Here is a 14,123-nt window from a genome sequence, read left to right as displayed (position 1 = left end):
AGTCACTAATATTCTTACTAACAGCTCATCCTGTAAATTTACAACTTTTCTTGAAATTAACACAGCCATAAGCGAGCTTCCTAATATACACTGGGTTGACTTGAGCCTCTTATCATTGACTTCGCCTTTGCTTTCTCCATTTTGTCACAAATAGTGATTTAAAGAACCCCCAGTGCATGGGATGAGATCAAAAAAAGAGTGGTGATTTCTAACATTAAACTATTTCAACAAACCTCACTTAAGTTTTCTCACAAACTTTCAAATGCAGGAAACATGAGCATGAGAAGCTCGCCATAAATTCTATTCATGAGTGTGGGGAATACATTTATAGTGCTAATTTAAACAGTTTAATTGATCCAATTTTATGGCACAGATTGACATAGTTCAGTTACAGCTACAGTCGCATGCCATGTTTTTCTTGCTGTGTTGTGAAGTGATATTTTGTTCCCATACATTAATAGATCCACTGCCATCTGAATCATTTTACTTGCATCGTGAATTTAACATGACTTTAATGAATGTGCATCTAATTTGCAACTAGTGAATGATCTTTTACTAAGCTAATTTTAACATTAACATTGCCTGGGTAATACAGTACATTTAGATGCTTGTTGCAGTGTGTGTTTTGGCTGTGATTACAACAGTAATTACAATTTTAATTCACACTGCTTCGAGCAGGTCAAATGTGATGTATTACCTTTAACCTGTCATGCTTGATTATAATCCTTTCTTTACCATTTGCTTCCACTAATGCAGAAAGCTGCAGAGAAACTCAAAGCAGAAGAGCGGAAAAAAATGGCCGAGATGCAGGCAGAGTTAGACAAACAGAAGCAGTTAGCTGAAGCTCACGCGAAGGCTATTGCCAAAGCTGAGAAAGAGGCTCAAGAGCTGAAGCTCAAAATGCAGGAAGAAGTAAGCAAGAGAGAAATTGCTGCTGTAGATGCAGAGAAGCAAAAGACCAACATCCAGCTGGAGCTGCAGGAGCTCAAAAATCTCTCAGAGCAGCAAATCAAGGACAAAAGTCAACAGGTAGATGAAGCGCTTCACAGCCGGACTAAGATCGAAGAGGAAATCCGCATCATCAGGATCCAACTCGAGACAACACAAAAACAAAAGTATACCGCCGAATCTGAGCTCCAGCAGCTTCGCGATAGAGCGGCTGAAGCAGAAAAACTCAGAAAGCTTGCCCAAGATGAGGCCGAGAAGCTCCGTAAACAAGTAAGTGAAGAGACGCAGAAAAAGCGCCAGGCGGAGGAGGAACTCAAGCGCAAATCTGAGGCAGAGAAGGAAGCCGCTAAACAAAAGCAAAAAGCTCTGGAGGACCTTGAAAAACTCAGGATGCAGGCCGAGGAGGCTGAAAGACAAGTGAAGCAAGCAGAGATTGAAAAGGAAAAACAAATCAAGGTCGCTCATCAGGCTGCACAGCAAAGTGCTGCAGCTGAACTCCAGAGCAAGCACGTGTCATTCGCGGAAAAGACCTCAAAGTTGGAGGAATCACTCAAGCAGGAGCATGGTGCTGTCCTTCAGCTGCAACAGGAAGCAGAACGCCTCAAGAAACAACAGGAAGACGCAGAAAATTCCAGAGAAGAGGCTGAAAAAGAGCTCGAGAAATGGAGGCAGAAGGCTAATGAGGCTCTTCGTCTGAGGTTGCAGGCCGAAGAAGAAGCTCACAAAAAGACCCTCGCTCAAGAGGAAGCTGAGAAACAAAAGGAGGAGGCAGAGCGCGAGGCTAAAAAGAGAGCCAAAGCCGAGGAGTCGGCCCTGAAGCAGAAAGAAATGGCTGAAGAAGAACTCGAGAGGCAGAGGAAGATAGCTGACAGCACAGCCCAGCAGAAACTCACTGCCGAGCAGGAGCTCATTCGACTCAGGGCGGACTTTGACAACGCAGAACAACAGAGATCCCTCCTTGAAGATGAACTTTACCGCCTGAAGAATGAAGTCGCTGCAGCTCAGCAACAAAGGAAGCAGCTAGAAGATGAGCTGGCCAAAGTTAGGAGTGAAATGGATATCCTCATTCAGCTGAAGACTAAGGCAGAAAAGGAGTCCATGTCTAATACAGAGAAGAGCAAGCAACTACTTGAGGCAGAAGCTGCCAAGATGAAGGACCTTGCTGAGGAGGCAAGCAGGCTTAGAGCCATTTCAGAGGAGGCTAAGCATCAGAGGCAGATTGCTGAGGAAGAGGCAGCTCGTCAGAGGGCAGAAGCTGAGAGAATTCTCAAAGACAAGCTGGCTGCGATCAGTGAGGCCACTCGCTTAAAAACAGAGGCCGAAATTGCCCTGAAAGAGAAGGAGGCAGAAAACGAGAGACTCCGGAGGCAAGCTGAGGATGAGGCTTACCAGAGGAAAGCTCTTGAAGACCAGGCCAACCAGCACAAGCAAGAGATTGAGGAAAAGATTGTGCAACTCAAAAAATCCTCTGAGGCAGAAATGGAAAGACAGAAAGCCATAGTGGATGACACACTCAAACAGAGGCGAATTGTCGAAGAAGAAATCCGGATTCTTAAACTCAACTTTGAAAAGGCCTCATCTGGAAAACTGGATCTGGAGCTGGAACTGAACAAGCTGAAAAACATTGCAGACGAAACCCAACAAAGCAAGATCAGAGCCGAAGAGGAAGCAGAGAAACTGAGGAAGCTTGCCCTTGAGGAGGAGAAGAGGAGGAGGGAAGCAGAGGAAAAGGTGAAGAAGATTGCTGCTGCAGAGGAAGAGGCCGCCAGGCAGCGTAAGGTAGCCCTAGAAGAGCTTGAACGGCTGAGGAAGAAAGCAGAAGAAGCCAGAAAGCAGAAAGATGAGGCTGACAAAGAAGCTGAAAAACAGATTGTTGTGGCCCAACAGGCAGCCCACAAATGCAGTGCAGCAGAGCAACAGGTTCAAAGCGTCCTTGCCCAACAGATAGAAGACAGCATCACACAGAAGAAGCTCAAGGAAGAGTATGAGAAAGCCAAGAAGCTGGCCAAAGAGGCCGAAGCTGCTAAGGAGAAAGCAGAAAGAGAGGCAGCTCTCCTTCGTCAGCAAGCAGAGGAGGCAGAACGGCAGAAAGCAGCCGCTGAGAAAGAAGCCGCAAACCAAGCCAAGGCTCAGGAAGACGCCGAGCGACTGAGGAAGGAAGCTGAATTTGAAGCTGCCAAACGAGCCCAAGCTGAGGCTTCAGCGCTCATGCAGAAGCAGCAAGCTGACGCTGAAATGGCAAAGCACAAAATGCTGGCCGAGCAAACGTTAAAACAGAAGTTCCAAGTGGAGCAAGAGCTCACAAAGGTTAAGCTGAAGCTTGATGAAACTGATAAGCAAAAATCTGTCCTAGATGAAGAACTCCAGCGCCTCAAAGACGAGGTCGACGATGCCGTCAAACAAAGGGGCCAGGTGGAGGAGGAGCTGTTCAAAGTCAAGGTCCAGATGGAGGAACTGCTCAAACTGAAAAATAAAATCGAGGAGGAAAATCAGCGTCTGATTAAGAAGGACAAAGACAGCACACAAAAACTGCTTGCTGAAGAGGCTGAGAACATGAGAAAGCTTGCAGAGGACGCTGCTAGGCTTAGTGTGGAAGCGCAAGAGGCTGCACGCTTGAGACAGATTGCAGAAGATGACCTTAATGAGCAACGGGCACTTGCGGAAAAGATGCTCAAAGAGAAAATGCAGGCAATTCAAGAAGCATCTCGACTCAAGGCTGAAGCAGAAATGCTCCAGAAGCAGAAGGACTTGGCTCAGGAGCAAGCTCAGAAGCTGCTGGAGGATAAACAGTTAATGGAGCAGCGCCTGGAGGAGGAAACTGAGGAATATCAGAAGTCACTGGAAGTAGAGCGAAAAAAGCAATTGGAGATCTTGGCTGAAGCTGAAAGACTCAGACTTCAGGTTTCTCAGCTCAGTAAAGCCCAGGCCAGAGCCGAAGAAGATGCTGGTGATTTACACAAAGCTATTGCAGGCCTAGAGAACGAGAAGGCTAGACTGAAAAAGGAGGCTGAAGAACGTCAAAATAAGTCTAAAGAGGTATTGTGTCAAAAATGGCATAACAGAGCAGCTTATGTCATTGTTAACTCTATCAAAAAGCTAACTCACTTCATTCTTAAAGTTTCCTCTGTTCCTTCCTTACACTAATCATATCACCATATTTTTTTTACTGAATATGATTTAATTTTTTCACAGTGCACAGTGCTCATGCAGAAAACAACCTGAATGTCCAGCCGTATCATGCAATGTTGACATGCTTCATTTTTTCTTTTAGTTTCAAAACTCATTTATCCCTTAGCTTGTGACAAAATTAAAAAAAAAAACATTATTATAAATACAGTTCGAAAACCAGATGAACTGTTCAGCAATTTGAGCAACAGAGGGAAATAGAGAAGATCTACACTAACTCGAGGGACAGTATAGCCTTCATTGTGAATACTGTGTTGCCACTGTCCAAAGAGTACATCTTCCATAGAGCTCTCCTAATATATGGAGCCCTGTATGTCCAGTCATAATAATAGTTTTTCAAGCCCCCCTCCCAAAAGAAAACCTCACAATAATAATGATATTGCAATATCTATAGAAATTCCCTATAGTTAGCAAGATTGGTCGCTTTGTCATTAATACCACCAAAAGCCCAATATCCTAATAATTGTATTTATCTATTTAAAAATCTACCATAATAACTTGATAACAAACTGATTGCTTAATAATCCACATTAAGTTTGTCAAACATATTTCCCATATCCTGTGTTACTTTTTTAACAGCAGTCACCAAGAACAAACCGATCTATTGTTTTGGAATTATAGTTTTGTCAGGTATATTTTATGAGTTTACATTGTTTACTCCAATTAGTAGGAGTATTTTTTGTAATATTTTTAAAGCCCCCTCACCTATGGTCATGAAATCTGGGTAATCACCAAGGGAGTAAGGTTCCGAATACAAGGGGGCGAAATGAGTTTTCTTCGTAGGGCGACTGCGCTGACGAGTATCTCTGGAATACTTTGCTTAGCCTGCTGCCACTGTGACCCAACTTAGAAGCACTGTGTCAGTTTTATGACTGGCAGTGGAATATCTAATACTGACTTTGATAAGTACAAGTAGCATCACAAAGCTTTGAGAAAAAAAAAGAGCATTGCCAGCATTTGGATAGATTCTAGAGGTCAGTTGTTATACAGAGATTTCAATGTTATATGTAATAATGCAATTCTGTGCTTCACTTGTATGAAATTATATTTATATTATAACAAATGTGTGAGCAAAAAAATAATCAGACCAAATAATTTTATTTCACAAGCGCAATTAAATTCCTCACATTTAAATTTAACAACCTGTCAAGTAGAACTCAGTCGCGTGCATAAAGAAGCCGTCTTGCATGCGAGAGCTTTGCACAAATCAGAAAGTCACATTGTACAACAAGTAAAGTCATGTGACAAAAATAATGCTGTGTGAGTCCAGGTTTACACTTATTTTTCTCCCTGGAAACAGCATGCCAATTCAAAGAGAGGCAGCTACAGGAGATTCAACAACCCTAACCCTATCAACACAATTTAAAAATTGGTATATAAGTTGAAGTCCACACTTTCAACACAAGTTGAAATAGAGACACAGTGTGGCTGTATCTTGTTGCTATTAGTTGCTTAAATTGGTCATGTGTTTTGGACATGCCGGCACATCCGTCGACCACAGAGGGTTAATTATCAACAGTTATTGTTTGCAGTGCAGTAGTGGAAACACCGACAGCTGTCACTGTATTACTTTAATGTTGAAGAAATATTTTAAACCAGAGGGTTCTAAGGAAGGTTCTGAAGCCTCTGCACTGTTGTCTGTAAAACTGTAGAAGCACGTGCAAAGCAGACACTCTTACACGCACGATGATACCTTTTGTGGGTGCAGTTACTAAGTTCTACGTCTGTGGGTTGCTGAATTTAAATGTGAGGAATTTACTTGCAATGAAATTATTTGCTCGGATAATTTTTATGCTCGCGCATTTGTTATGACATAAATATGGCTCTCTCAACCTCCAAAATGTCAAAAACAAATTCTAACAGAAGAATTCAACATTTTTTCAAAAACATGTTGAATCTCCTGTAGCTACCTCTCTTTGCTCTGAAATGGCATGCTGTTTCCAAGGGGAAAAAAGTGTAAACCTGCACATATTAGTACAGTAGCAGTATATGTGGCTATAACCAAAAGCTATAGTTTTGAACTTTGGGGTGCTAATTGTCATCCCAGCTGCTTCACACTTGGCTGCAAACTACCTTAGTGCAAGGTCAATACAGCCAACAAAACCACATCATTTACAAAAAGCAGATATGAACTCCCGAGGCCACCAAGTTCTTTTTTGAAACTTGAATCAAAATCTCAAAGGCTGTTGCTCAGGTAAATGTATTACTTTTTAATTCCCCTCAACAGGTTCACCCTCTATGGCCCCTTAGACACCCATGCAGATTTTCTATTAAAAATCTTTCCATTAAAACAATTAGTATGATATCAATAATAAGAAGAAAATATATATGATTAACATTTTTCAGTTCAGTTTTAGTGTTCTTTAAATGAGGTGAATGAGATTAAAAAAAAAAAAAAATTAGATCAGAGCTAACCCATCGTTTCTGTAAAAACAAAAGCATCTCTTAGGGACCCCAAACTTTTGAACAACAGTGGGAGTTCTAGTGGATACACATGACCAGGGGTAACAGGTTACATCAAAATGTGTATCAGACATTAGATTCAGGTTTAGCTATGCTAATATGAAGTGACAACTTAAACAAATACACAATATTGTTATTTAAGTAGTGACAACAGTTTTTACGTAATCTTATTAAAATGGTAACTAAAAATAGATAGAAGAAGACGACTGGCTAAAAAATGATAACATAATCATGAAAAAACAGGAACGTACACATGTTCACATTATAATTTCATTTAGTATTTTGCACCATTAGCATAAGCAGAGTGCATTGTATAAATTTGTTGTAATTATTAAACAGAACAAAAGAAAAATAAAAAAACATAGTTCGGTGCCACAGCTATGAACATATTGTAACTTATCTTTTTATGTTTTTTTTTCCATCAGATGGCTGATGCACAGCAGAAAAAAATTGAGCATGAAAAGACAGTCCTCCAGCAGACATTCATGACAGAAAAGGAGATGCTATTAAAGAAAGAGAAACTCATTGAAGATGAGAAAAAGAAGCTTGAGAGCCAGTTTGAAGAGGAAGTCAAAAAGGCCAAGGCTCTCAAAGATGAACAGGAACGCCAGAAACAGCAGATGGAGCAGGAGAAAAAGACACTCCAGGCTACCATGGATGCAGCCCTTAGTAAACAGAAAGAGGCTGAGGAAGAAATGCTTAGAAAGCAAAAAGAAATGCAAGAACTCGAGAGGCAGAGACTAGAGCAGGAAAGGATTCTGGCAGAAGAGAACCAGAAATTGCGTGAGAAGCTACAGCAGCTTGAGGATGCTCAAAAAGATCAGCACACTAGAGAAACTGTCCGTCACAAAGATGTTATCCATCTAACAACGATTGAGACAACAAAGACAGTTTACAATGGTCAGAATGTTGGTGATGTGGTAGATGGTATAGACAAAAAGCCAGATCTGTTGGCTTTTGATGGCATCCGTGACAAAGTACCTGCAAGCAGACTTCATGAGCTTGGTGTCTTACCAAAGAAGGAGTTTGATAAACTGAAAAATGGTGAAACCACTGTTGAAGAGTTAGGCAAGACTGACAGTCTAAGAAGCATTCTCAAAGGAAAGAATGCCATTGGTGGTGTTTTGACACCCTCCAATCAAAAAATGTCAATCTATCAAGCATCAAAAGAGAAGAAAATTACTCCCGGCACAGCCATGATCCTTCTTGAAGCACAAGCAGCCACAGGTTACATGTTAGATCCAACTAAGAACCAGAAACTTTCTGTTAATGCAGCTGTCAAGGAAGGACTGATTGGCCCAGAACTGCACAACAAAATGCTTTTAGCTGAGAGGGCTGTTGTTGGCTACAAGGATCCATACACTGGTGGAAAGATCTCCGTCTTTGAAGCCATGAAAAAGGGGCTAATAGAACACGATCATGCAATCAGAGTCCTTGAGGCTCAGCTTGCTACTGGTGGCATCATTGATCCAATCAACAGTCACCGTGTGCCCACTGAAACAGCCTATAAACAAGGACACTATGATGCAGAAATGAATAAGATCATGGAGAACCCATCAGATGACACAAAGGGATATTTTGACCCCAGCACTCAGGAACCTTTGACATATTCTGAGTTAATGGCAAGATGCACTACTGACCCTGAGACCAGTCTGTTACTCCTGCCAATCACAGACAAAGCCGCGCAGTGCTCTAGTATATATACAGAGGAAGAGACCAAAGATGTATTTGGCAAAACAACTGTGTCTGTACCATTTGGTAGATTCAAGGGAAAGACTGTCACGATCTGGGAGATAATCAATTCAGAATACTTTACAGAAGACCAGAAGAAGGACCTTCTCCGTCAGTACAAAACAGGCAAAATCACAATTGAAAAGATCATTAAGATTGTTATCACTGTTGCTGAGGAAAAAGAGAAGAAAAATGAAATTACCTTTGATGGTCTGAGAGCACCCGTGCCTGCTACTGACCTCCTGGAATCCAAAATCATTGATAAAGATCTGTACAACAAATTGCATAATGGCAACATGACCATCAGTGAGGTGTCTCAAATGGAGCCTGTCCACAAAGCATTGAAGGGCACGAACTGTATTGCAGGTGTAGTCATTGACTCCTCTAAGGAGACAATGTCCTTCTATCAAGCCATGAAGAAGGACATGATGAGGCCCGGGCCTGCCTTGAACTTGCTTGAAGCCCAAGCAGGTACAGGCTACTTGGTCGACCCAGTTCACAATCAGAAGTATACCGTTGATGAAGCTGTCAAAGCAGGTGTCGTTGGTCCTGAGCTGCATGAAAAGCTTCTGTCTGCAGAAAGAGCTGTTACAGGCTACAGAGATCCATACACTGGAAAAGCTGTATCTCTATTCCAAGCAATGAAAAAAGATCTCATACCTAAAGAACAAGGACTCCGCTTACTCGATGCCCAAATGACAACTGGTGGCATCATAGATCCAGTAAAGAGCCATCGCATTCCTCATGATGTGGCTTGCAAGAGAAACTATTTTGATGATGAAATGAAGCAGGCTCTGAGTAATCCAAATGATGAAACTAAATGCTTCTTTGACCCCAACACAAAAGAAAATCTCACATACTCTCAGCTCTTTGACAGATGTGTCACTGACAAGAAAACTGGTCTGCGGGTCCTGCCTCTTTCTGATGAAGCAATCAATGCTAAGGAACAACCAGCATATATCGAAGCCCAGACCAAAGAGGCTATGACTCAGGCTACTGTAGAAGTTAACTCTGGACCATTTAAGGGCAGGAAAATGACCCTGTGGGAAATTATCAACTCTGAATACCTCACTGAGGAAGAGAGACTTGACCTGCTCAGACAGTTTAGGTCAGGAAAAATTACAATTGAAAAGATAATTAAGATTATCATCACAATTGTAGATGAGAAAGAGGCCAAGAAACAAGAACAGTCCAGCTTCAAGGGACTCAGAGCTCCTGTCCCAGCAGACTCCCTGTATGAATCTAAAATCATTGACAAACCAACCTTTGACCTGCTTCAACAAGGCAAAACTACACCCAAGAAAGTCAGTGAAAATCCCAATGTCAGTAAATACCTCCAGGGCTCTAGTAGCATTGCTGGACTCTACCTGGAACCAACAAAAGAGAAACTCAGCATTTATCAAGCTATGAAGAAAAAGCTTCTCCGCCATAACACTGGCCTTTCACTTCTCGAGGCTCAGGCTGCAAGTGGGTTCATTGTAGATCCTGTAAGAAACCAATGCCTGTCAGTAGATGAAGCAGTAAAGTCAGGAGTTGTTGGTCCAGAGTTACATGAAAAACTCCTCTCTGCAGAAAAAGCTGTCACTGGTTACAAAGATCCATTCACAGGCAACAAAATCTCCCTCTTTGAAGCAATGCAGAAAGATCTAATCTTAAAAGAACATGCGATGCCCCTATTGGAGGCCCAGATTGTGAGTGGAGGAATTATTGACCCTGTAAAAAGCCATCGTGTCCCCACTGATGTTGCATATCAGAAGAACATTTTGAGCAGAGATATTGCCAAGACCCTCTCTGAACCATGTGATGAAAACAAAGTTTTCTCTGACCCAGAAACTGATGAGACTATAACCTACAGACAACTTAAAGACAAATGCCAAAAAGATAAAGACACAGGCCTGTACATGCTCTCACTCTCCAAGCCGCAGTCTCCAACTGTTGTAGAGAAGACATACCTCTACACAGAGGAGCAAACACAGAGTGAGCTGTCCGGTACCCAGCTTGACATTCCTATTGAGGGGCTTGCTGATAAACCCATAAATCTCTGGGATATCATGAACTCAAATTTGCTTCCAGAGCAAGAGAGGCAGAAGCTCCTAGATGAATATCGCTCTGGTAAAATCACTAAAGAGCGGATGATCATCATCATTATTGAGATCATGGAGCAAAGAGAGATCATCAGAAATGATAATCCACTGTCATATATGACTATAAGGAGAAGGATAACTATTGAGGAGCTCTACAATGCTCGCATCATTGATTTGGAAACATACAACCTTCTTAAACAGGGCAAGAGAGACATCCGTAACATAATGGAGTTGACAAGTGTAAAGCAGTATCTTTATGGAACAGGCTGTGTTGCAGGCGTCACAACAGACTCGAGCTCCAAGCTAAGCATATACCAAGCAATGAAGAGAGGTTTTATTAAACCAGAAATAGGCCTCACCCTCCTAGAAGCCCAAGCTGCTACAGGATTCATTGTTGATCCACTGAAGAACGAGACGCTCACTGTTGATGAAGCTGTCCGTAAGGGTGTTGTTGGCCCTGAGATCCATGATAAACTTCTTTCAGCTGAAAGAGCTGTCACAGGATACAAAGATCCCTACAGTGGAAAAACCATAGCACTTTTCCAGGCCATGAAAAAGGATCTTGTTCCAGAGGATTATGCTCTCAAAATGTTGGAGGCACAAACTGCCACTGGTGGTATTATTGATCCTGAATTCCAGTTCCACCTGCCAACAGATGTCGCTATGCAAAGAGGCTATATCAACAAGGAAACCAATGAGAAACTGAATGATGATGTGAAAGGATTCATTGATCCTGTCACTGATGAGAAACTGTCATATGCACAGCTACTCAAACGATGCAAGTTGGATGGTGGATTGCGCCTGCTTTCATTGGGAGACCAGCGGCTGACATTCAAGGGTCTGAGAAAACAAATCACAATTGAGGAGTTGATTCGCTCACAAATCATTGATCAGCAGACTGTCACTGACCTGAATGAAGGTCTTGTTTCAGTAGAGGAGATTAGCAATAGGCTATCAAGGTACCTGCAGGGCACAGGCTGTATTGCTGGTGTATTTTTGGAGTCCACAAAGGAACGCCTGTCAATTTACCAAGCTATGAAGAAGAACATGATTAGGCCAGGCACTGCATTTGAACTCCTTGAGTCCCAGGCAGCCACAGGATATGTTATCGATCCAATCAAAAACCTCAAACTGACTGTCAATGAAGCAGTAAAGATGGGAATAGTAGGCCCAGAATTCAAAGACAAGCTTCTCTCTGCTGAGCGTGCAGTAACAGGATATAGAGATCCTTATACAGGCAAGACAATCTCTTTGTTCCAGGCCATGAAGAAAGGGCTTATCCTAAAAGATCATGGTATCCGTCTACTCGAAGCTCAGATTGCCACTGGCGGAATAATTGACCCAGAGGAAAGTCACCGTCTGCCAGTTGAGGTGGCTTACAATCGTGGCTTCTTCGATGAGGAAATGAATGAGATACTGACAGATCCATCTGATGATACCAAAGGCTTTTTTGATCCCAACACTGAGGAAAACCTAACCTACCTCCAGCTGATGGAGAGGTGTATCACTGATCCTGACACTGGCCTGGTGCTTCTGCTACTCAAAGAGAAGAAGCGGGAAAGAAAGACCTCTTCCAAATCCTCAGTACGTAAACGCAGAGTTGTCATTGTAGATCCAGAGACTGGCAAAGAAATGACTGTGTATGAGGCCTACCGCAAGGGGCTCATTGACCACCAAACCTACCTGGAGCTTGCTGAGCAGGAGTGTGAATGGGAAGAAATCACAATGACTTCTTCTGATGGCACTGTAAAATCCGTCATTATTGACAGGAAGTCAGGAAGACAGTATGATGTTGATGATGCTATTGCACGTGGCTTTATTGACCAGAAGGCTCTTGAAACATACCGAGCTGGAAACCTGTCCATCACAGAGTTTGCTGACTTGCTTTCTGGAAACATGGGAGGCTTCCGTTCACGATCATCCTCATTTGGTTCTACCACTGGTTCCACTTACTCCTCTTCAATGAGCCCCCTACCAACAATTAAACCACCTGCAGTCATATGGAATGACCCAACAGAGGAGACTGGCCCTGTAGCAGGAATATTAGACATAGACACATTGGAAAAAGTGTCTGTCACTGAGGCAATCCACAGAAATCTGGTAGATAACATCACTGGTCAAAGACTGTTGGAGGCCCAGGCATGTACAGGTGGAATAATTGACCCCACAAGTGGAGAGAGATACTCAATTGCAGAGGCCACAGAAAAAGGTCTTGTGGACAAAGTCATGGTTGATCGTCTGAACCTGGCTCAAAAAGCATTCAATGGATTTGAAGACCCCAGAACTAAAGTGAAGATGTCTGCCTCCCAGGCGTTGAAAAAGGGCTGGCTGTATTATGAGGCTGGTCAGCGTTTCCTTGAGGTCCAATATCTAACTGGTGGACTCATTGAGCCTGATGTTGAGGGCAGGGTGTCAATAGATGAATCCATTAGGAAGGGTACAATCGATGCTCGCACTGCCCAGAAACTGAGGGATGTCAGTGCCTATTCTAAATATCTGACCTGCCCAAAAACCAAACTGAAAATCTCCTTCAAAGATGCCATGGACAAAAGCATGGTTGAGGAAGGCTCCGGCTTAAGGCTTCTGGAAGCCTCTTCACAGTCTAGCAAAGGCCTCTACAGTCCCTACAATGCTAGTGGCTCTGGATCGGCTTATGGCTCCCGGACTGGCTCAAGAACCGGATCCCGATCAGGCTCCAGGAGAGGCAGTATTGATGCTGGCTCTGGCTTCAGCATGAACTTCTCATCTTCCTCCTTTACATCTTCTTCTGGCTACAGCCGCAGATTCTAGATATTATATATTGACTAAAAACCAGCAGTACTAATGCACTTTACAGTTGCATTTCTAACAGGAAATAAATAGTTAAAGTAACAGAAAATATAATTTATTTGTTCTTCCCTGCATGTGGCCAAAACAAGAATTGTCTAGGTTATTACTTTTTCTTATAACATCAGTCTAAACATACGCTCTAGATGTAGAGACATAACCAGGCATTGCAAAATATATAAAATATTCATATCTTCTGGTACAGATGACAAAGTGAGTTTATATTTTTCAAAGCAAAGCATGCCTTTTCTGCTGTTTGAGTTTATAGTTTTTATATAACACAATTCAAAAGATGTATACTTTATACTTTCTGAAACTAATATATACTTCCTGTATATCAAACAGAAATATTTCTTGAATATTTCATGTTTCCTTAGAAATTTTGTTTATTTTTTATCTTTTTCAACAGTACTGGTAAAGAGATACCAAATGTTAACATAATTCTAATGTTTTTAACCAAAATATTTGGATGCATTTAAAATTCCTGAATGTTTGTAAAGAGTATGCACAGAGTATGTGTTAATTTTTTAATGTTACAAATTGTCTGGGTTACTGCATTATGCACCCAGTAAATTGCAGCACAGAATACATCTGCGACACTACACAAAGAGACACTATAGGAATGCAACAAGTTCCACAATTAAATCCATGTACACTGTTCTGAAATCAGTTTCAGATCTGTCATTACTTTGCTTTTACACCCATTTATATTCAGTATGTGTTTTCATCCTTTGAGTTAACTGCACCATTGTTTTACACACTGCTCATAACCATCATCACTCAAGTGCTCCCACTAAATCCCAAGATGATGTCAGACTCGATCCCGATCCCCTCCACAGACCTGCTCCTGTTATTTTGATTCTTGTAAGTTGAATTTATTATTTC

The 14,123-nt window shown here is 42.0% G+C and overlaps 1 protein-coding gene across 7 annotated transcripts in view; it reads left to right on the top strand.

Annotated features, from left to right (window-relative positions):
* plecb (plectin b) overlaps positions 1 to 14,123 on the top strand; it is a 59,581-nt gene that overhangs the window by 44,262 nt on the left and 1,196 nt on the right. For all 7 annotated transcript variants that reach the window (XM_087848098.1, XM_035909530.2, XM_006794857.3 and 4 more), the window contains 2 exons: positions 757 to 3,984; positions 7,023 to 14,102. In XM_087848098.1, the coding sequence (XP_087704224.1) occupies positions 757 to 3,984; positions 7,023 to 13,202 (9,408 nt within the window). In that variant the 3' untranslated portion in view covers positions 13,203 to 14,102. The remainder of the gene's footprint in view (positions 1 to 756; positions 3,985 to 7,022; positions 14,103 to 14,123) is intronic.

This window comes from Neolamprologus brichardi, chromosome 11 (genome assembly GCF_056152115.1).
Source record: "Neolamprologus brichardi isolate AB-2024 chromosome 11, ASM5615211v1, whole genome shotgun sequence".
Lineage (NCBI taxonomy): Eukaryota > Metazoa > Chordata > Actinopteri > Cichliformes > Cichlidae > Neolamprologus > Neolamprologus brichardi.
The sequence above is the reverse complement of the archived record's forward strand: the minus strand, read 5'-3'. Positions and strand labels throughout refer to the sequence as shown.